At 46.3% G+C, this 20,124-nt stretch overlaps 1 protein-coding gene across 6 annotated transcripts in view; it reads left to right on the top strand.

Moving 5' to 3' along the window:
• Positions 1–20,124, top strand: part of Dixdc1 (DIX domain containing 1) — a 73,776-nt gene that overhangs the window by 28,251 nt on the left and 25,401 nt on the right. For 5 of the 6 annotated variants that reach the window (XM_041638554.1, XM_041638550.1, XM_041638549.1 and 2 more), the window contains 10 exons: positions 920–1,027; positions 7,324–7,436; positions 9,422–9,570; positions 12,925–13,014; positions 14,299–14,352; positions 15,725–15,775; positions 18,089–18,193; positions 18,604–18,657; positions 19,085–19,177; positions 19,256–19,327. In XM_041638554.1, the coding sequence (XP_041494488.1) occupies positions 920–1,027; positions 7,324–7,436; positions 9,422–9,570; positions 12,925–13,014; positions 14,299–14,352; positions 15,725–15,775; positions 18,089–18,193; positions 18,604–18,657; positions 19,085–19,177; positions 19,256–19,327 (889 nt within the window). Of the gene's footprint in view, positions 1–919; positions 1,028–3,903; positions 4,391–7,323; positions 7,437–9,421; positions 9,571–12,924; positions 13,015–14,298; positions 14,353–15,724; positions 15,776–18,088; positions 18,194–18,603; positions 18,658–19,084; positions 19,178–19,255; positions 19,328–20,124 lie in introns of those variants that run through there. The other variant, XM_041638553.1, reaches the window with a different exon arrangement.

The raw sequence follows: 20,124 nt of genomic DNA, 5'->3' as shown, positions 1-20,124 counted from the left end.
CAGTGCAAGTAGATGGACATATCGACCAAGCAGACCCACACTGCCAAAGCGATCACAGAATAGAGCGGATGTTTGGGAAGGAAATCCTAGTGGGAAAAGCTTGGTCATTTTTGGATGGTACTGGGTAGTGAACCTGGAGCTCTGCTGCTACTGAGCTATACCCTGAGGCTTTTGTGTCTTATTTTGAGAGGGGGTCTTATGTTGCCCAGTCTGGCCTTGAACTCATTTTGAAGTCCAGACAGGCACTGAACTTGTGCTCCTGCTGTCTTAGCTTCCAAATAGCCGAATTATCAGCTCAGCTAAGCCAGGCTAAGCCTTTTCTTTCGAGATGTTTACTTTGCAGCTAGCAGAATGTAAGTAACCATGTGTGTAAGTTTGCTCTCATGCCCAAAATTTAAATATATGTGGTTGGCACAGTTTTTTCTTCACTGGGGGATATGTAGTCCATCTGGAGGAGGCTGCATCCTGGAATGTATCCACAAGACCAATCTGTCTTGAAATTTCATGGCAGGAAGTGTTTTGAGGGTTGTGTGGTTGCTAAAGGCGAACATGACCCAAGGTGTCACAGAGTGGGCAAAATTATTTGTCTTTGTGTTTGCCTTCCCTGCTAGGTTTTAAGTGCCTTAGAAGGAGTTTTACTTTGTTCACCTCTTAAATGTGTGTATTTGTGTGTGTGTGTGTGTGTGTGTGTACAGGATCTTGCTATCTATGTAGCCCAAGCTGGTCTCAAACCCCTGATCCTCCTGTCTCTGCCTCCTGAGCACTGGAATGACAGGTGTGTGTTAGGCTGCCCAGGTGCCATATTCATCTTCTTTCCTGGAGTGCACACTGAGAGGCAGGATATCTCCTCTTGCAGAGCTGACCTGAACTGCAGGCCTAAAACTGTCTTCTCTGGTCCTCTCCCACCCCTGCTTTTCAGGAACAGCAGCATGGACGAAGAGATTGAGAACCCGTACTGGAGCGTTCGAGCACTTGTGCAGCAGTATGAAGGACAGCAGCGGTCCCCATCTGAGTCTAGCTGCTCCAGGTGCGTGTGGCCTTGCCATCTTTACCTCTCCAGTCTCGGGAGAAAGCTGCTCTCTGGGGGAGTCTTAGCCTCAGTAGCAAGACCAAAAGCACGAAGGCACCCATGGGGTTGAGTACCATACCCTGCCAGGCTTGGGTCTGGAAACCTGACTGGGGTAGCGAGGGAGCAAAGAAAGGGCAGGCATTGAAGAAATGACTCACAGACATCAAAAACATGGGGTCCATTGGGATGTGCGAACCTTGCGGTATTTATTAGGTACCTCACAGAGGGGAGAAGTTAGCTAGTCTTGGTAGGTCTCTAAGTGAACAGTCTGGGCTATATTCATCCAACACCCAGGAGCCGACAGTTTGGCACAGGCTGGTCAACCATTTGTGAACACTCATACTTGTACACTCAGACCAGAGGAAGCCTTTACCAGCTCTGAGCCCGACCACTCTGAGGAAGACCTTGCCAGTTTCCCATGGGTCTGAGGCATTGGCCTTGACCTGACAGCACCAATGTCAGTACACATTCGCTCAGGTCTTCATCTACGGTTGACTTATTCAGTCACGGCTTCTTCAGCTCCCCAAAGACTGCTAGAGGGCTTGTCTTGCCGGAGGCCCTGGGTTCAGACCCTAGTGTTGAAAAACCAAGAGCACCTAACCTCTTTTGCTTCCCTCAGTTATCTTTGGCATTCAAGGACTAGTTGAATGCCAAACGGCCTGTGAGTTTGGTATTGACAGAAGAGTGGGCTACAATGCTGGTGAATTTCCCACATATTGAAACTGCAGCGTCCCAGTGGCAATAGTTAGCTCTGGCCACATGGGGTGTGGCTGGGACCTTCAGAGTTCAGTCCAACCCAGTGTTTGTGCTGTCAGCTGCTAGTGTTTATGAAAGTCAGTTCCTGGGCACCGTCCTGCAGGCTGAGTCTGATTCTTCAGTGATAGCCACAGAAGGCTGGGGAAAGCTCCTGGCAAGATAGGAGAATGTGCAGGACTGTCTGACGCATGAGCGTTTCCACACTCATTTATAACACTGTGAACTGGGGCACATTAGTATGCATTGAGGTGGGATATGGGTGTTTGTGACTCTGGTAAAGAGGCATTCTGTTTCCCTTAGAGCCAAGGGCAGGGATCAGAACAGGACAGTCTGCTTTAATAAAGGCTTGACCAATGCCAAGTATAGTGGCAGAAAAGGATTACTCTCCTGGCTCATGGAGATTATGCCCCAATAAATACATCTCCAGCCTACTTGCTAACTTGATTTTGTTGCTAAATTATATTGAGCGTATCCTCTAATGATCTTTTCCCTCCTACACCAACCCAGCATAGTCTGATCTATTTAAATTTAATTGTGCCTTGTGTGTATTTTCCATCGTTTTTTTTCTTCCTCCTGTTTCTTTTCCTCATACAATCCCATCCTATTTTGACAGACCATTTTCTCATTTATGGAGGTCCTGTGGACCTCTTTCCATCAACTTAATATACCGCTAACCTAGCTCAACCTTGAAATGTTTACATATAATGGGGGTAGTTTCTATTTCTGACACGGGTCTCTAACAAACATTTCACCATTAAACATTTCAAAGTGTTCAATGTACTACCTTTACAAGTCTGTGTAAGCCTCATCTCTATCCACTTAGAAGACATTTTGACCAGCCCCCAGAGAAACTCGCCCGTGAAGCAAGCAGTAGGTGTGCTTTTAATGAGACTCAAAACCACTGCTTTTTTTTTTTTTTTTTTTTTTTTTTTTGCTCCTGGTGGGGACTATCTTTGGCTTTTTCCAGTATCAAAGGCTGTTCTGTTGTCTAATGAGGCCTATTGCTTCCTGCATCTCTGCTGGCCTTTGGCTCTCCGGAGCCTTAGTGTGCCTGTGAATTAGAAGGAGAAGGGAAGAGAGCTTGAGTCCCTAAGGGTGGCTGCTTCCTTCCTCCAGGCAAGACTCAGACTGCGGCTGGAGGTGTGAGATCAGTATGGGGGCCGCTAGATATCAGGCTGTGTTGGGCTAATGGCAGCCCTAGGAGATGTGTCAAAGAAGATTACGTTCCCTCTGTTGTCCTCTTCTTCCTGACTGTGCTGTGTTCTTAGGGATAGGGTCAGCATTCTGCCAATTTCTTCACTGACCCCTCAGGAAAGGAGAGGGCTTCTAGCAGGTTCTGCCATTTGTCCACTTCCATTTGGGCACCTGTTGACCCTGTGACCCCTGAAAGAACCAGCAATCTTGTAGACGTTGCAGCTTTGGGTGGGGTAGAGCTTCAAATAGGATAGACATCCACGGTGTCTTCCCCTGCTGCTCCCTACCCCCACCCCCGCTGCTTCTCAGGGATGCCCTCGCAAAACAAAGCTCTACCCTCCTGTTGCTCCAGTAGACAGGCTAAATTCTCACTGTACCTAAGCAGAACGATCCTTTGGGGGAGGGGGTACGGACGGACAGACGGACATACAAACCGCTAGAGGGGAGGGAAGGTGGGAGCAGCAGACGGGAGGGCATACTGCTGGTTTGCTGAGGGTGAGGGTAGCTCCAGTTTCTATCCTGCCTGCGTCTCCCATTCTACAGAGAGCGAGCGAGCTTCTGGAGATTAGATCAGTCTCAAACCGGCGTGTCCAAGGAGGGAGGGGTAAGAGAGGTGCAGCAACGTCTTCTCTGCTGCCTTCTCGGCACCAGGACCATAAGATCCACGCGGTTTTGCCACTGCGCTGCCCATCCCCCGCTGCTCCCCGAGCTCTGGTCACCCTCGGTCCAGCCAGTTCCGGACCGCGCCCTTGGCCCCGGCTTCGGTCGTTACCCCTACCTCTCTGCCCAGTGCCGTCGGCTGTGCTTGGGTCGAAGCCTGGCCGCGTGTGACAGCCTGGAAAGGGGGGAGGGGGGAACAAGGGGGGAACGGGAAGGGAGGGATCAGGAGGCGGCGCCGAGCAGGAGCACATCACACCGGACTCCACTCGACGCTCGGCAGGAGCCACCAGAGCCTCTCGCCCTGAGGGAGATGGGTTGAGATGCCGCTGCCCGGGGGAATGCTCGGAGCCGCGCGGCTGCAGGGACCGGGATGCAGCTGCCAGCGAATAGCCGCTGGCGATGGGAGGAAGCTTCCGCCGAGGCTGGGCTGCGGCGGAGTCTGAGCTTCTGGGACAGCGCACTTCACCCCAGGGAGCATCCCTGTCCCCGGGGCCAAGGCGCCCACCTCTGCCCATCCTACTTTCTTCGGAGACCCGAGCGAATCGTTCCGCTGGCTGACTGATCTCTGGAGTCGTTCTTCGAGCCCCCGAACGGGAGGGACATGCCAGAATTTAGGAGCAATGTGACTCTCAACCTCCCACCTCATCCAGGGAAGCAGGCTTGCTGAAGCCGGAGCCAGGAGGGGACCATGGGAGGGACACAAGTCAAATGGTGAGCTTAAGCCACTTTGGCTAGTGAGGTGCGAATACGAGGGGAAGCAGAGCCAGGACCGGGGGACATGGTTGACTGGGGACAAGAAATGATTGGGGGTGCTATTCAGTAAGAGCAAGCTGCTGGTCTGGGATTAACACTACAAAATAGAGTTATCTGAGGAATTTGGAGCCGACTTTGGGGCGATGGGACTCTTACCTTTTCGTCTACTATACATTTAAAAAATTAGTGTGTCTAATTTGGCGGTATCTTTGCTGGGGTTTGTTGGTACGATAAATTAATATGGGTGAATACTAGATTAAGAAATGCATGGATAGGACCTATTTGTAATCAACAGTTCTCTGACCTCAGAGAGGGTTATGATGATAAGTAGGGATTGTTTGTCAAGTATGACTTTTAAGCTAGTTAGGGAGGAGCCCACGTCTTACAATTAATTAATTAGCATGAAGATACTTTTCTCTGACCTGAGGCCGAGGATTTAAAGCACCTCTTCTGGGGGTGCGGGGGTGTCTTACTGCTCTGACACATGCCCCAGGATTCTCCTCCCTCCAGGTTCTAGATCTTGGCTGTCTAGCTTCCTGGTCTTACCTCCGTGGCCTTATCCAGGCAGTCTCATTTCAAGAAAAAGAAATGTTGTTTTCCTTTGCCTGCCTTGCCACTCCCCCGGTGGGGTTGGATAACCAGACATCCGCCTCCTTCTGCCCATATATGGGAGGCAACTTACTTGGCGAGAGAGGTGGAACTGAGCATGCGTCTGTGCTTTTAGGAAAGCCTTTTCTCAGCATCCGAGATCCCCCATTACTCCCTCCCTCTCTCTGATCTGTCTCACACATCCCTCCTGCCGTCCAGCCAGATGCTTGTTATCCATAGTACCTTGTCAACTGGAGAAGGAGGGGCAGCTGACAAGGGCTTTGTGCATCCGGATTCCCGGTTTTGTAAGAAGTAAATGCTGGAGCCTGGGCACTCATAAATCTCTCCTTATTAGCGACACAGCCCCTTTACATGAGAGCCTTCCCCACAGCTGTGAACTCACGTTGGCCTGAAGGTCAGATTACCTACTTAGTGAAAATGGCTAAGAAAACACTCAACATTGCTGAGTAGTACCTGCTACCCCTCACTTCTCTCACCCGCTTGATCTATACACCTCTAGATGTTAAAAAAAAAATCAGATTGTAAGAAAGATGAAGACATAGTACTAATTGAGATCATTTCCACCAAAGTTCTTGGACTGTGGACCGTGGGGAGACACTAGTCCATGGTTCTGAAATCTGCCATTTCCACTGCGATTGTTTCTAGTGTTTTCTCTGGTTTGTGGGAAGAGGAAATTGTTAACTCCTGCTTGTGGTCGTAAGGATTAGCCTGGGAGACTTCAGGGGCACATTAAGGGGGTCAGTGAATCCTAGACACTTTCCCTGTTGTCTGGGTGATAGATTTGGAAAGAATTCCCAAGAGGGGGTTGAGCCATAGACTCCGCAGCCCCTGAGATTGTGTTGGTGCTGATGTTCTCATAGTGCAGCGTGGAGAGAAAGAGCTCTCCAGACTCTTCTGTCCTTATATGATAGAAGTATTACCCTCACATTCCCATCTTGTCTGGTCCAGGGGAAGATTTAAAATCTGCTTCCCTGAAAACCTGAACAGTTCCTCTCATAGCTACATCAGGACACAGAAATTATTGAAAGGTATCTCAAAAATAACTTGAGAATATGAAACTATGGCAAATAACAATAAAAATAATAGTAATTCTTCACTAAGAAAGAGCTAATCAAGTAAATTTTGATCCAGCTGCCACTAGCATGTTTTTCTCCTTTTGCCCCACCACTCTTACTGTTTTAAAGATTTATTTTTATTTTATGTGTATGAGTTTCTTTGTCTGCATTATATGTCTGCACCACATACATGCCTGGTGCCTGTGGAGGTCAGAAAAGGGTGTCAGACCCCCTGGAACTGGAGTTGCAGAGGGGTGTGAACCACTGTGTTAGTGCTGGACTGAACCCGGGCCCTTTGCAAAAGCAGTCATTGCTCTTACCCAGCAAGCCACCTTTCCAGCCCCCTCTTCTTATCATATTCTGGATCACCTGCTGATAAATTACTGCCCCTCTGCCCATCCTGGCATTGCAACCACATGAGCAGTTTCCACCCCTAAACTGTCTTCTGCCATGACTCCTCTTTTGGGTATCACTTAGAGCTGACCTCTGGTCGCTTGTGGGAGAGTCAGATTTTTGAAAATATGATTTTGATCCAACTCCAAAAGTTAATGAAACACAACCATCACCCTCTGAATATGAGCCTAGGAATTGATAGTGGTGAATACCACAAAACAAACAAACAAACAAAAAACAAGAAGCAACAACAGCAACAACCAAAAAAAAAGAAAGAAAGAGAACCCACACAACAAAACAAAACAGTTTTTTTTTTAAAAAAATGGCTTATTGACTATTCTATTAACTCTCATTTCAATCAGTTGTGCTTAAAGGCAGTCTTATTGTAGAATGAACTCCCTGGGGTGTTGGAGAGATAGCTCAGTGGTAAAGAGTGCTCCTTGCTCTTTAGAGGATCCAAGTTCAGTTCCCAGCACCCACCTAGAACAGCGCACAACTGCCTGTATCTCCAGGTCCAGGGAACTCAACATCCTCTCCTGGTTTCTGTGGGTATCTGATTTACAAATACCCCACCCCCACACAGAGACAGAGGCACATACACATAATTAAAATGTAAAATAAATAAATAACCATTAAAAAGCAAAATAATCCCTAGGACTAGGTTTCTTTCACTTATTCCTTCCACATTTCTTTCATTTGTTCAACAAACATTTGTTCTAATTGTGAGCATCACGTTAGGCGTGGTATGAATAAGATATCTCTGGGATGAATTGTGAAAGTTGACAGCTGTATAACTGTTCATAATTGTTTCTCTTCTCTTTTGTTTGACCACAGTCTGACTTCACCCAGCCCAATCCACAGTGCAAAGAGTGAATCCATTATAACCCAATCAGAGGAAAAGGCCGATTTTGTGATTGTTCCCTCTGAAGGAATAGAGAACAGAACAGGTACCACTGCCCCGCCTGCCTGGGTTGCTTCAGGGGGAGGCTTTTAGTGTGAAGACTTCAGAGCTTCTGACTATCTACGTTAAGGTTTCTGGCTGTTTCTGTTTTCACAGTCTGTGCATGTAGGGTCAGGGCGAGCTCGAGAGGCCTCTAATGCCTTTGAGCCAATTAGTGTTGTCATCGCTGTACATGATGTCCTTTCTGGTATTGAGCTGTCAAAAAAGCTCATGGCAGTGTAGAGCAGCCCTCCCTGACTGACTGCTACGGATTAGGAAGTGACATTGGGGGCAGTCAGAAGCTGTATTAGGGTAAATAGTTTTTACTATTCCCATTTTGTGGAGATGATTTTGGTTCTCCATTAACTTAGGTTGGAGCCAGGAATACATAGTTTAAACCAAAATGCCCATGAGAACATGCAGCGGGGAACTGGTCTTGGTTTAAGGGCTACAGAAAGGACCACAGAGTTCTCATTGCTTAAGCTTTTGAGCCTGCCTTATTTGTCCCCCCATTTAAGCATGAAAAGAAACATGGATAAGGCAAAGTACAAGTGTTAGCTTGACGTCTACTCATCTATAAAGGTTGCAATAAAACTGAACCCCACAAAAGAAAATCTGAAATGAGACTCTTCTTCACTCTGCTTCCCCTTAAGACCAAGCATTTGTACCAGTCAGTCGTAGCCTGGGTGTGGCGGTGCACATCTGTAATCTCAGCACTCAGGAGATGGGGGCGGGTGGATCACACACTTGGGGCCAACTAGACTACCTAGAGAATTCCAGGCCAACCTGGGCTACATAGTGAGACCCTGTGTGAACAACCAAAAAACAAAGAACCACCCACAGAGTCAGAATCTCTTAAGGCTGTGGAGAGAAAGGAGGAGGATTTGTTGACTTGTACTATCAGATACTACTGGGTCCTTCATGTTTTACCTCTTTTAATCTTTACCACAACTCAGGGAGTTGCTGTGCACCTCTTAGAATTAAGAAGCTTGCCAAAGACTTCACAGCCATCTGTATTCCGTAGTGCACATAAACGGGGATGCATGCAATTAGTATAAGGGACACCCGAGCAAAGAGGTCTCGAAGACAAGGAGATAAACCAGGGAGGAATAGTGAAGTTTTGTGAATATGCTTTACTAAGTTTATTTCAGCGTGAATCACAGGATACTGTGTGAAAAGGGTTCAGTTATGCCTCAATGGGGTGAAAGGAATAGGTCTTAGTTGGGTTTCTATTGCTGTGATATAACAAAATGTCAACACCAAAAGCGAAAAGGGTCAGTTTTGCTTAGAGGTTACAATCCATGAGGGGAAGCCAAGCCAGGAGCTCAGGGTGGGACCCTGGAGGCAGGAACTGAAGCAGGTACATGTGGCCTACTGGCTTGCTCAGTTTGTTTCCTTAGACATCCAAAGACTACCTGCTCAGGTGTGGCCCCACCCACAGTGGTCTGGGCCCGCCCACACCAATGTTAATTAGAAAATGCCCTCTAGATGTGCCTACAGGCAGTCTGATAGAGGTGTTTTCTCAGTTGTGGCTCCTCTCCCCTGGTTTGTGTAGTTAGCAAACACCAGCCAGGCTGGTTGAACCACAGTCTCCCGTCCAAAGTTCCAGAGTTCCCAAAGGGATTTTGTTTTCATTTGCATCTGACGGTTCCATTACTTATAAATCGGACTCTGGGAATGTGAATTCTAAGGAGCTGGAAGTAAGATCTTTGTGTGCTATAACAAATCTGTAGGGCCTGGAGCCCCGCTGCTTCCCAGGGTAAGGCTTAAGAGGGTGGACTTTCCTAACTGAACGCGTGCTTTCCCGAGCCTGGTACCCCAGTTAACAGCCAGTTCTTTGTGTCTCACAGCTCCCCCTAGTGGAGAGTCCAGTTTGTGTGTGCAGACAGGTTCAGAAGGCAGGTGACCTGAAGCTGTGAGGTTCGCTGAGCCCAGGCTGCCGGAAACCACTCTTCTTCAACATGGACTATCTTCCCACCTTTCATTTTGCAGACGAGACAGACTCTCCATTATCCCGAGACTGGAGGCCTGGGAGCCCAGGAACGTACCTGGAAACCACATGGGAAGAACAGCTATTGGAACAACAAGAACATTTAGAAAAAGAAATGGAGGAAGCAAAGAAAATGATTTCAGGACTACAGGTAGCTCTTCCCTTTGCAGTTTGTTCTTGGTGCCTTACCTAATTATTCCTTTTAAATCAGTAGTATCAATTGGCAAAGGAAAAAAAAAACACCTACTTTAGTTGTGTGTGAGTGGTGCCCACACTTGTGGACTTTGGAACTCTTGTTTACCATCCAGCTGTTAGGATTTGTGCAAGCTCGGGAGCTCCCACTGCCCCCGTTTTGTAGGTAGGCATCTTTACTACTCTTACAGACCCACAACTGCAACTTTGAACAAGACTGTCTCTCAGGAATTCAGCAGCAGAACCGTGCGAGAGGCAATATTAGCACCAGGTTTCCATTCGAGTCTGGCTGGGGGCCGTGGCGCCCTCCTAAGGCATCAGCACCTGATACCAAGGCAATGCTCTGCTAGGAGGTTTTCCTTGAACAACAAAGCCCTTCGGTTGTTCCTATACCTGTGCTATCAGTCAGGGGAATCTCCCCCAGAGATCGACTGACCCACATGACTGAGAGCCCGTCCCATGACCCCCTCGATCCTCTGTTCTTATTCGATTGGCTCTGTTTGGAGGAGCCCTCGTAGTGTGCTGAAGACCCTGAAATTGCTAGGAATATTCCGTTCTGTTTGTGCTGGGAACTGCACCAGTTTTGAATTGTGAAATATTTATGGACACATAAACAAAGCCCACATTATGTGCGAGGCTCTGGCAGGCAGTGGAGGGCGTGCTCCTAGCCAGCCGGCAACAGGGTGGGGACACAAAAGGTTCCTAATGAAAAAGGGAGATTGGTGCTTTGGTAAAACAATTTGCATAATGTGTGCCCTAGGAACCCGCACCAATTGGAGGGATGTTTACGTCCTCCTAAACATTCCCCAAGAAATTTGTGGTATCTGCTTCTTGCTCTGTATTAAAATAATTAAAAAAAAATCTGTTGGGTTCCTTTCTGTCCCTCCAGTAAGGAATATTTTAATGATGTGTTGTTGTTTTAATGGGAAGTTTTTTTTATGAATTTGGGGGATCTTACCTAACGAGGTTTTTCCCCGAATAATTTGCATTATGTGCAGAAAGCATGGGTCGCTATCAGGTTGGCTCTGCTTGGTTTGCATTCCTTAGCTTGGGAGAAAGCCAGTGACTGATGAAACAGAAAAATAAAGAAGGAAGTTGATAGGCAGAAAGGCGACATCCTAGTATCTCCTTCGAGCAGAGGAGTTTTAATTCACTGCTGTGTGGTGACAATGAGGATCCAGTCTCACTGAGGAGCACAAAAGGCTCCCAGCATCCCCTGGACACTTAACTCTTTCTATGATGAACGAGTTGTATGTCAAGTCACATCCAGGATTGGTGACTTATTAGTATGCTATGATTAGAGGCTACTGCTCAGTCTACCACTGGGGTTAATATTTCTGCAATGACCCCCCCCCCCCCCCCCCGTGTATGATGTCCCAGTGCCTGCAATTCCCTGCAGCCCCTGGGCTGTGTGCCCGCCTACTCGTTCCTCTTACTATGACTCCATGGGAAAACCAAGTTCATTTGATTTTCTCAAACATGACTAGTGTTTTGTAGAGGAACTGTTGGCTGGATTTTAGAGCATTCTTCATCACCGTGTATGATGAATTTGTGTTATATTTTTTAAAGAGCTTTTATTTAACCTCTGAATCTCTTTCAAGTTGAAACAAAGCTGTGACAACACGAGGACAGAATTTCCAATCTTTAACTCATCTGATGTCTCTCACAATGCATACCTGAGCAGGCAGGTCTCTAAATTTGGGGGCTCTAAAGTATACCTGGATGCTGCTTTAAGAATAAGATTGTGAGGCTGGTGGGATGGGTCAGCAGGCAGAGACATAGGCTGCCAGGCATGGGGATCTGAGTTCGATCCCTGGGACCCACATGGTGGAAGGGGAGACCTGACTCCTGAAAGGTGTCCTCTGACTTCCCCACATATCCGTGGCTCACACGCACCCACACGTAACACACAGATGTGCACAACAGAAAGACGGCTCAGCGGTTAAGAGCCTCTGCTTTTACAGAGGCTTGAGTTCATGTCCCAGCACCCCAGTGAGACAAGGGCTGCAACTCCATATCTGCGCTATCCAACACCCTCTTCTGGTCTCCATGGACAGTGAACTCACGTGCCCAAACCCACACAGAGACATTAAAAATAAAAGTAAATTTTATCAGAGCAAGGTGTTGCATGGAGGCAGAGGTAGATAGATTACTGTGAGTTTGAGGCCTGCCTGGCCTACAGAATTCCAGACCAGCCAGGACTACATAGTAAGGTCCTATCACAATCAATCGACTGATAAAAAATAAACACAAATTTCAACATAAATAAAATGTAAAAGGAAAGGCATGAGACTACAAACTATAAATACCGTGTTAGGTGTGGGTTATTGGGAGAGGCAGCGTCCTAGGGCCCCAGTGCTGAGCTCCTGAGCTTCAGGGTGTTCTGCCCCCTTTGTACTCACTATGCACTGATGGAAAACAGCCTGGGGTTGAAATGAGCGAGGCCATCTCTGGAAGGATTTCTCTTTCTTCTATTCATGTTGCCTCAGGGGGTGAAAATGAGAATTATTAAAACAAACAAACAAGAAGCAAACAGTCCCAAGGCCGTGTTTTCAAATGGATTTCAAACAGTTCCTTGTAATACACTTCTCTGAGGCAAGATAATTTCACACTGATTTTAGATCCCCAGTCGGCTGGGAGAGCTTTGTTTGGTGGCTGGGAGAGCTTTGTTTGAAGAGTTCTAGATGGAAATTTGGAAATGTGTTTGGACTCTTCTGAAGAAGGGAAGGTTTGTTAGTAGTTCTCCTGAGACAAAAAATGCTCAGAGCAGAGGGTCTGTGTGTATCCAGAAAGATGAAAGTGCTCCATGGTCCTCAGGGTGTAGCTCAGCTGGTACAGGGCCTTTGTGCTCCATGAACCTTGGGGTGTAGCTCAGCTGGTACAGGGCCTTTGTGCTCCATGGGCCTCAGGGTGTAGCTCAGCCGGTACAGTGCCTTTGTAGCTTCATGGAGTTCTAGGTTTGATCTTCATCACTTTGTAAACTAGGCATGGTGGTACTTTCTTGAAATCCCAGCACATGAGAGGTGGAGACAGGAGACCCAGAAGTTCAAAGCCATCCTCTGCTGTTCTAAGCCAGCCTGGAGTACATGAGACAATGTTTAAAATGGGGGAAGGGAACTGTAACAGGGACCTCTAGAAAAAGCTGTGCACGATGGGGGCCGATGGAAATAAGCAGAGGTTATCATCTGGTTTTCTTCAGAAGCCTGTCATGTCATCTGGTGGTTTCCATTTGTGGTGAACTCACCCAGCCTGACTCTAGCCTGAGTCAGGTGGCAGGGAGTTCAACCCCTCCCTCCCTTTGTGGTTTATCCAGGCCTTACTGCTCAATGGCTCCTTACCTGAAGATGAACAGGAGAGACCCTTGGCCCTCTGTGAACCAGGAGTCAACCCCGAGGAACAACTGGTGAGCTCCATGTTTGTGGCTGGATACTAGGCCTGGATTGCTTGACCTCACTTTTTTAAAATACTCTCTCCTGACTCCTGGAGTTCGCCTACCAGTTTTGATTATTCCTTCCTGGTTTCTTCATTGATTTTAATCAACAGATGTCCAGCAAATGTTGACTCTTTAAGTCAGACACTGATCCAAGGTATTAGGTTACCAAAGGCTCTAGTCTCCTACAGTTTATGGCCGGGTTCCCCGAAACTTTTTTTTCTCTATGTTATGATGCGGATGCGCGTCAGCACCTGGACCAGTCATCCACCGTCATTGGGCAGTGTCGTCCACCTTCCGTGTTTTCACCTTTCTCACAGATGGATTTCCATCTGTGAGCTCAGCTCTCTCTAGAGAGTTGTAGAGTTGTGCCTTCAGCACACAGTCTCCATTATTGGGTGCTACACACACCTCAGTTTCAGTGGGTCCTCAACTAAGGTTTTCTATCCTCTATGTAACCCTGAATCTATTTGTCCTTGTATGTGTGCCTGCATCTACTCATTCACTCAGATGCCCCGAAGAGGACCCCGGATATCATCCCTGAATTCTTTCTGCTCCTACCCTCATACCCAGTGTCTTCATTTTCACAACTACTACTTAGTGTGGGCCTCTAGCCAATATCCTATCAACCTTCCCAGGTTTTGCTGAATATAGATTCTTCTAACCTCTTCCAGTTCATTCTCAATAAAATTGCAAGAATAATTTAAGGATAATTTTATTTTGTCTTCCCTTTGTATAAAAATTTTCACTGATGGGGTTGGAGAGATGACTCAGTGTACTTAACCCGAGGTTAGTTCCCAGACCTATGTCGTGTGGCTCCCTGCACTGGTAGGGGATCTTTTACCTCTGGCCTCCCAGGCTCCTGCACTCACACATACCCATAGGCAGACACACAACTACACATAATTAAAAAGAATAAAAAGAAATACTTTTAAAAACAATATTATATATATATGTATGTATGTATGTATATATATAAAGTATGTATATAAATTCCCCCATTGACCTCATTGGCCCTTCATAGTCTGGCTCCCATTTTCTTTTTCAACTTCATCTTTTCTTCCCTTAACTCCCAGGACACACACACTTACCTAAACTTCATCCATATTGTTTTATATCATGCATTTTGGCTTATGCTTGTATCAGAGGGCATGTATTCACAGTACGAAAGTGGTTTCTAGTAAATGTGTGTTTATTGAATGATCGGTCTATGAATTTAACAGCGCAAGTGCATGGCCATCTTTGTCTTATATTCAGATTATAATCCGAAGCCGTCTGGATCAGAGTATGGAGGAGAATCAAGACCTCAAGGTAGGCTAGGACGTGTACATTTTCCTCCTTTGAAAGCAGTTGTGGTACACAATGAGCCAGCTTTGGGATAGTTCTGGGGAGGGAAAGTGATGCGGTGCCGGGGGCTAGCTGAATCTCATCTATGCTATGTCTTTCTTTGGAGGAGAGAAACATCCGAACTTTGTCACAATGGTAACACCTTTTTAATCTTAGTGCTATATCATAGTTATCTGTGTTATTTGGGGGAGTACCTTTCTGTAAGTTTGAGATCTTTCTATACTTCTTTTCTAATTGAGAGAAAAAGATGAATCTAGACTGGGCATGGTGGTACATAAATTGGAGTTTAGCCTGATCTACATACTGAGTTCCAGGCCAGCCAGAACAACATAGTCAGAACCTTCCCCAAAGAAGGGGGGGTGTCTATTATTAGTGTGGTTCCTTTTCATGAATATTTTCTAGAGTTCTTTTAGGTCAGTGCTTTTGTTGTTGTTTTGGGGATTGTCTGCTTGTTTTAATTTTGGGGTCAGCATTGGGGCTATAGATCAGTGGTGGAATGACTGCCGAGTATGTGCAAGGTACTGAGTCAGCCTCTAATTCTATAATAAAGTAAAAGACAAAATGAAAGGACTGAGTCCTCGGTATGTAACAAGGACATCTAGGTCAGTGGTAGGAGCATGTCTCCCCAGAAATGGGGTTGCGTGCATGCACACACACTCAGACCTGCATTTTTGATAACTTTTGAGCCCATCTGTAGGAGGCCAGTTTAAAACCCAATTTTAGATGTGCTAATTATGAATCATTTGTATGACATAATAGAGCTGGGTTTCAGTAACAGGCATTGCTTTCCTTAAATCTTGATTTTTAGTCGTACTCTATATATGGAAATTTAATTACTCAATTTCCTATTATAAAACCAAATTGTTTGGACCACCAAGAACAATAACCCCAGTCCACAAAGAACAAGAAGTCTTTGGGAGAATCAGAAGCATGCCAACCCTTTGTTGAAGTTAAATGAAGTCGGAATAGCTGTTGAGCAGCAGCAAACATAGGCATCGCATGTCTGAGTGGAGATTTAGTTGATGTGATCAAGTCTTCCTGGTGAGGAGACTGCCGCGTATGGAGAGCCTGGGGCCTGGATGGGTGTCTTCTTCTCAACACTGCTCTCCTCTGCCTGGGCAGCTCAGCGGCGGGTGCCACAGGACAGAGGGGTCTTAGTCTTGTTTCCGAGGGTCAGCCTTTACTGCTCTCCGGACTACATCTGTTCGTGCCTCAGCTGATGGGTTAATCTTCACGGAATGACCAACTGGGTTTTGTCTTCTTGCGGACAGAATGAGGTAATGCTTATGAAACAGCTCAGTCGCCACCATCTGATCTCACTGTGTTTGGTTTGCAGAGGGAGCTGCTGAAATGCAAGCAAGAAGCCAGAAACCTGCAGGGGGTGAAGGTAAACGGCAGACATTACATTCCTTCTTTCTTTGCTATTTTATTCTTTGTAAGCCTCTGTGAGGTTGAGTGAGCTATTTGTGAGCGTTGAGAGCTGGCTACTGGGGGACTGTTGGATTTGCTGGGAGTCTTTACCAGGCTTGGTCTAGGAGTATAGGAGGGGCTTTGTGGTGGGCAGAGACATGCTGAGGAAGACATCTTTGTTCTGCTGAGGCTTAAGTCTCGTAGTTGTGACTCATGGTGCTGTCACTTGCCTCTGCACCACCTTGACTTTTTCTGTGTGAGAGCACTCTCTCTCTCAGTTCAAAAGAATGCCCTTTTTAGGAAAAAAGAGAAGGGAATTGTTAATAACATTCTGACAGTTTAGAGACACAAAAGGATAGACCATGAAAATTCTCCCACCAGCTCTGCCTCACCCCGCCCCATCCCATCCCGCCCCACTGCCACCTCAGCCAGTTTTGTCCCCCTTGAGGCAACAGTTATCCAATATGTCTATTTATTGCCTTCTCCCACTTTTCAACCCAAATAATAGTATACTGCAAGCACAGCTTGGCGTTGTGCTTCTTTCGCTTAGCAGTGTGTTTGAGAGGTTGTTCTATAGTAAATGCTCTCCTTTTTATTTTACTGTCATGTGTGTGAATGTTTTGCCTGTGTGTATATCTGCACCGCTTGCGTGTCTGGTAACTGAGGAGGCCCGAAGAGTGTGTTGGAGTCCCTGGAACTGGAGCTACAGATGGTTGTGAGCCGCCATATGGTGTTGGGAATTGAACTCAGATCTTTTGGAAGAGCAATTAGTGTGCTTAACAACTAAGCCATCTCTTTAGCCTTCACAATAGTTTTGTGCATGTATATTTAAAATTTAAATTTATATAATAAATAATAAATATACATATATATATATATATATATGATAGACTCCTGTTGGTGGCACTTTAGACTAGTTACTTTGGGGGAGCTGTTTTGATGATATATACAATGCTTGAGCTAATAACCTTAGAATATGTTATTTACACAAATGGGATTATAGCATCTAAGTATTCATCTAAAACTCCTACTGGTTCCCTCTGTCTTGCACAAACTTTCATTGACTAGCCAAGAGTAACTCGGTAACATTTCCCAAAGCACATTCTGTAACCTCAGCGCTTTGAAGTATTTCAAAACAGTAGTATGCCCTTTGATTAAACGAGTTTGAGAAATTCCTGATAGGCTTAAAGATTCATTGTGAATTATGCCACATCGAAGGATCTTAGAAGGTAGAGCATGAAATTGATTAAGAGAATTACTGCCATTATGGAGGGCCTGAACTTCACTGACAGATAGACACACACACACACACACACACACACACACACACGTACACACTCCACAAATAAAAATGAAAGCTTTGAAAACTGTTTTTGGCAGTCCCTGAAAACATTTAGTCTAGCAGCCGCGGAGGCTCCTTTCCCTGTAATTCTCTATCATCTATCCCGTGATCCTGTGCAGTGAGCTTTGGAAATGTGCCAGGCTACAAATGTCAGGGACATCTCAGATTGCCTCTGCCATGTACTGACCTGTCACCTGGGTGATTAAAAATGGGTTCCCTACCAGATCTGGTACTCATTTGAGATAAGAGAACCATGAATTCAAGGCCATACTGTATTACCTGGAGCAGTGGTTCTCAACCTGTGGGTTGCGACCCCTTTGGGGGTCAATGACCCTTTCGCAGGAGTCACCTAAGACCATCAGGAATATCATATATTTGCATCATGCTCATAACAGTAGCAAATTTGTGGTTAAGATATAGCAATGAAAATAATTTTATGGTTTGGGGTCACCACAACATGAGGAACTGTATTAAAGGGTTGCAGCGTTAGGAAGGCTGAGAACCACTGCTCTAGGAAATGGGGACTAGGCAGAGAGAGAAGGCGCTAAGTCAGGTGGATTGTTTATATACCCAAGAGGTAGACAAGAAAACTAGGGGGGAGGAGGAGGACTACACCATTTAAGGTCAGTGTCTTCCAAGTAAGACATGATGGGCATTTAACGTGGATCTATGTCTGTCTGTTCTCAAAAGCTACCCCCTCTTGTCTGACTAGGATGAGCTGTAGGCGAGGGGAAACCCGGTTTCTCTCGGTAGGGCAATGGATGTGATTTCCCTGTAGATGATGGTGTCTACCCAGGTCCTTGTGGCAAAGTCCCTGCTATTGCCTTCATCCCCCAAGTTTGACAGAATTAATGCTCAATGCGCAGTGCAGCGAGGAACTCAGTAAGAAGCACTGACTGGGCGGGTGATGGATTGAGGCTGCAATGGTGGGTGTCCTTATTCCCCCAGGATGCCTTGCAGCAGAGGTTGACTCAGCAGGACACATCTGTTCTTCAGCTCAAGCAAGAGCTTCTGAGGGCAAATATGGACAAGGATGAGCTACACAACCAGAACGTGAGTCAAACGTGTGAACAATGACCTCAGAGCGCCTGTCAGTCACAGGGGATGCTTCGTGAAGGCTGCTCAGCCGCGCTTGTAGTCTCCTTAGTTTGTTCCTGGGTGCCCACCTTCCGTGTCTATAGTTATTTTTATTCCCGTAAGACTCTTTTCTGGTCTTAGGTCACAGCACCTAAGCCTACAGCACCTCGGATGGTCCTTGACTCGGCCTCAGCTTGGAGAACACTAAGGCCAAATTGTGTCTTTACTGTCTGCTTAAAGACATGGGGAGCTGGTGTGTGTTTTGTCACTGCCTGCCCTCTCTGTGCTTTATACTATACTGTTGTTAACTTTGCTGCCAAGCGGCTGGTTTTCCTGAGGGTTGGTATATGATACCTCCATGCCACTGAATTCTTTCTTACTTACAGGTGGATCTTCAGAGGAAGCTAGACGAGAGGAACCGGCTCTTGGGAGAATACAAAGTAAGAAATGCCCTCCTGGTGACCTTTCGTGAGTGACCCATGTTAGCTGATGCTCAAAGGGCACTTCCATATTCAACTCTCTCTTTGCTCTCTGGTAGGAAATCTCTCCATTAGCTCTGAAGCATAGCTAACAGCTCTGGAGAGGAGCATAGCACAGGAACGTGGGAAGAGTCAGTGGCAAACTCACCTCTATCTCAGTAGCGAGGATGGCCCTTAGTGGCCCTCCTACAGGCAGTTTGCTTCCTTCTTGCCTTTCTAAGAATCCTGGCACTATGTAAGACTGTGATGGTATGGAAAGCCTTCCAGGCATAGTGTGAAGGAAGCCCGTGTCCCTGAGGCTCTTCTTTTCACGGGGAAGGGTGTACAGAGTGTGATCCACTTGATATCCTTGTGTTTGCACACCTCTGAAAGCTTATCTCCCTTGTAGAAAGAGCTGGGGCAGAAGGACCGCCTCCTTCAGCAGCAGCAGGCCAAGTTGGAAGAAGCACTCCGGAAACTCTCAGATGCCAGCTACCAGCAGGTCAGGACACAGCAGCCACTGGCCTGCCTGACCGCTTGACCTGAAGGAAACACTTTCCTGATTTGCTCTGTTTTCCAGGTGGATCTAGAACGGGAGCTAGAACATAAAGATGTCCTTCTGGCTCACTGCATGAAAAGAGAGGCAGACGAGGTAACTCAGAACTTGGGTTTTCCTTCTCATGTTACCGGACCAGGTTTGTTAGGATTCTTTATAGTGAGGTGTTGAGTGCAGGTTCCAGGACCTGGGTGTGTAGCTCAGGGGTGGAACATTTGTCTAGTGTGCGCAAGGTACCAGGTTCACTCTCCAGCACCAAGGGGACTGGAGTGTGGTACCTAGCATCTAACATTTAGAAATGAAATATGAAAAATAACAGAGACCCTCTCTCTTATAATGAAGACTATTAAATTACATAAGCAACTGAATAAAGTCTTACTAAATCCACCTAGCACAGAGTTGGGTTTAAGATATGGAGGGGGGAGGACCTTGGACTTCCCACAGGGCAGGGAACCCTGTCTGCTTTTTGGACTGGAGAGGGAGGAGAAGGATGAATGGGGGGGAGGGGGAGGGAAATGGGAGGAGGTGGAAATTTTTAATAAAAATAAAAAAAAGAATTTAGGACTAGGGAAGAGGTGAACTAAAGCTAGGTTTAAGTAATGGCTCATTAAATTTTGCCTCTCTTTTCATGCTTTGGCATGTTTCAACTAGAATTCTATTTTAATTAATACTATGACTACAATGGTTAAATCAGAAATATGTTTATTGCATTTTCAAAAATTATTGACCATAATTTCATGTTTGATATCTGTGTTGGCTATTTAAATATTTATACATATAAATACATAATTAACAACAACAACAACAAAAAGATACAAGTGTTCTAGGCCAGGCGGTAAAGGTGTACCGCCTTTAATCCCAGCACTTGGGAGACAGAGGCAGTATGATCTCTG

This window comes from Microtus oregoni, unplaced genomic scaffold (genome assembly GCF_018167655.1).
Source record: "Microtus oregoni isolate MIOR12 unplaced genomic scaffold, Mior012 000055F_ref0000237, whole genome shotgun sequence".
Taxonomy (NCBI): domain Eukaryota; kingdom Metazoa; phylum Chordata; class Mammalia; order Rodentia; family Cricetidae; genus Microtus; species Microtus oregoni.
Note: the sequence above shows the minus strand (reverse complement) of the source record. Positions and strands in the feature narration are given on the sequence as shown.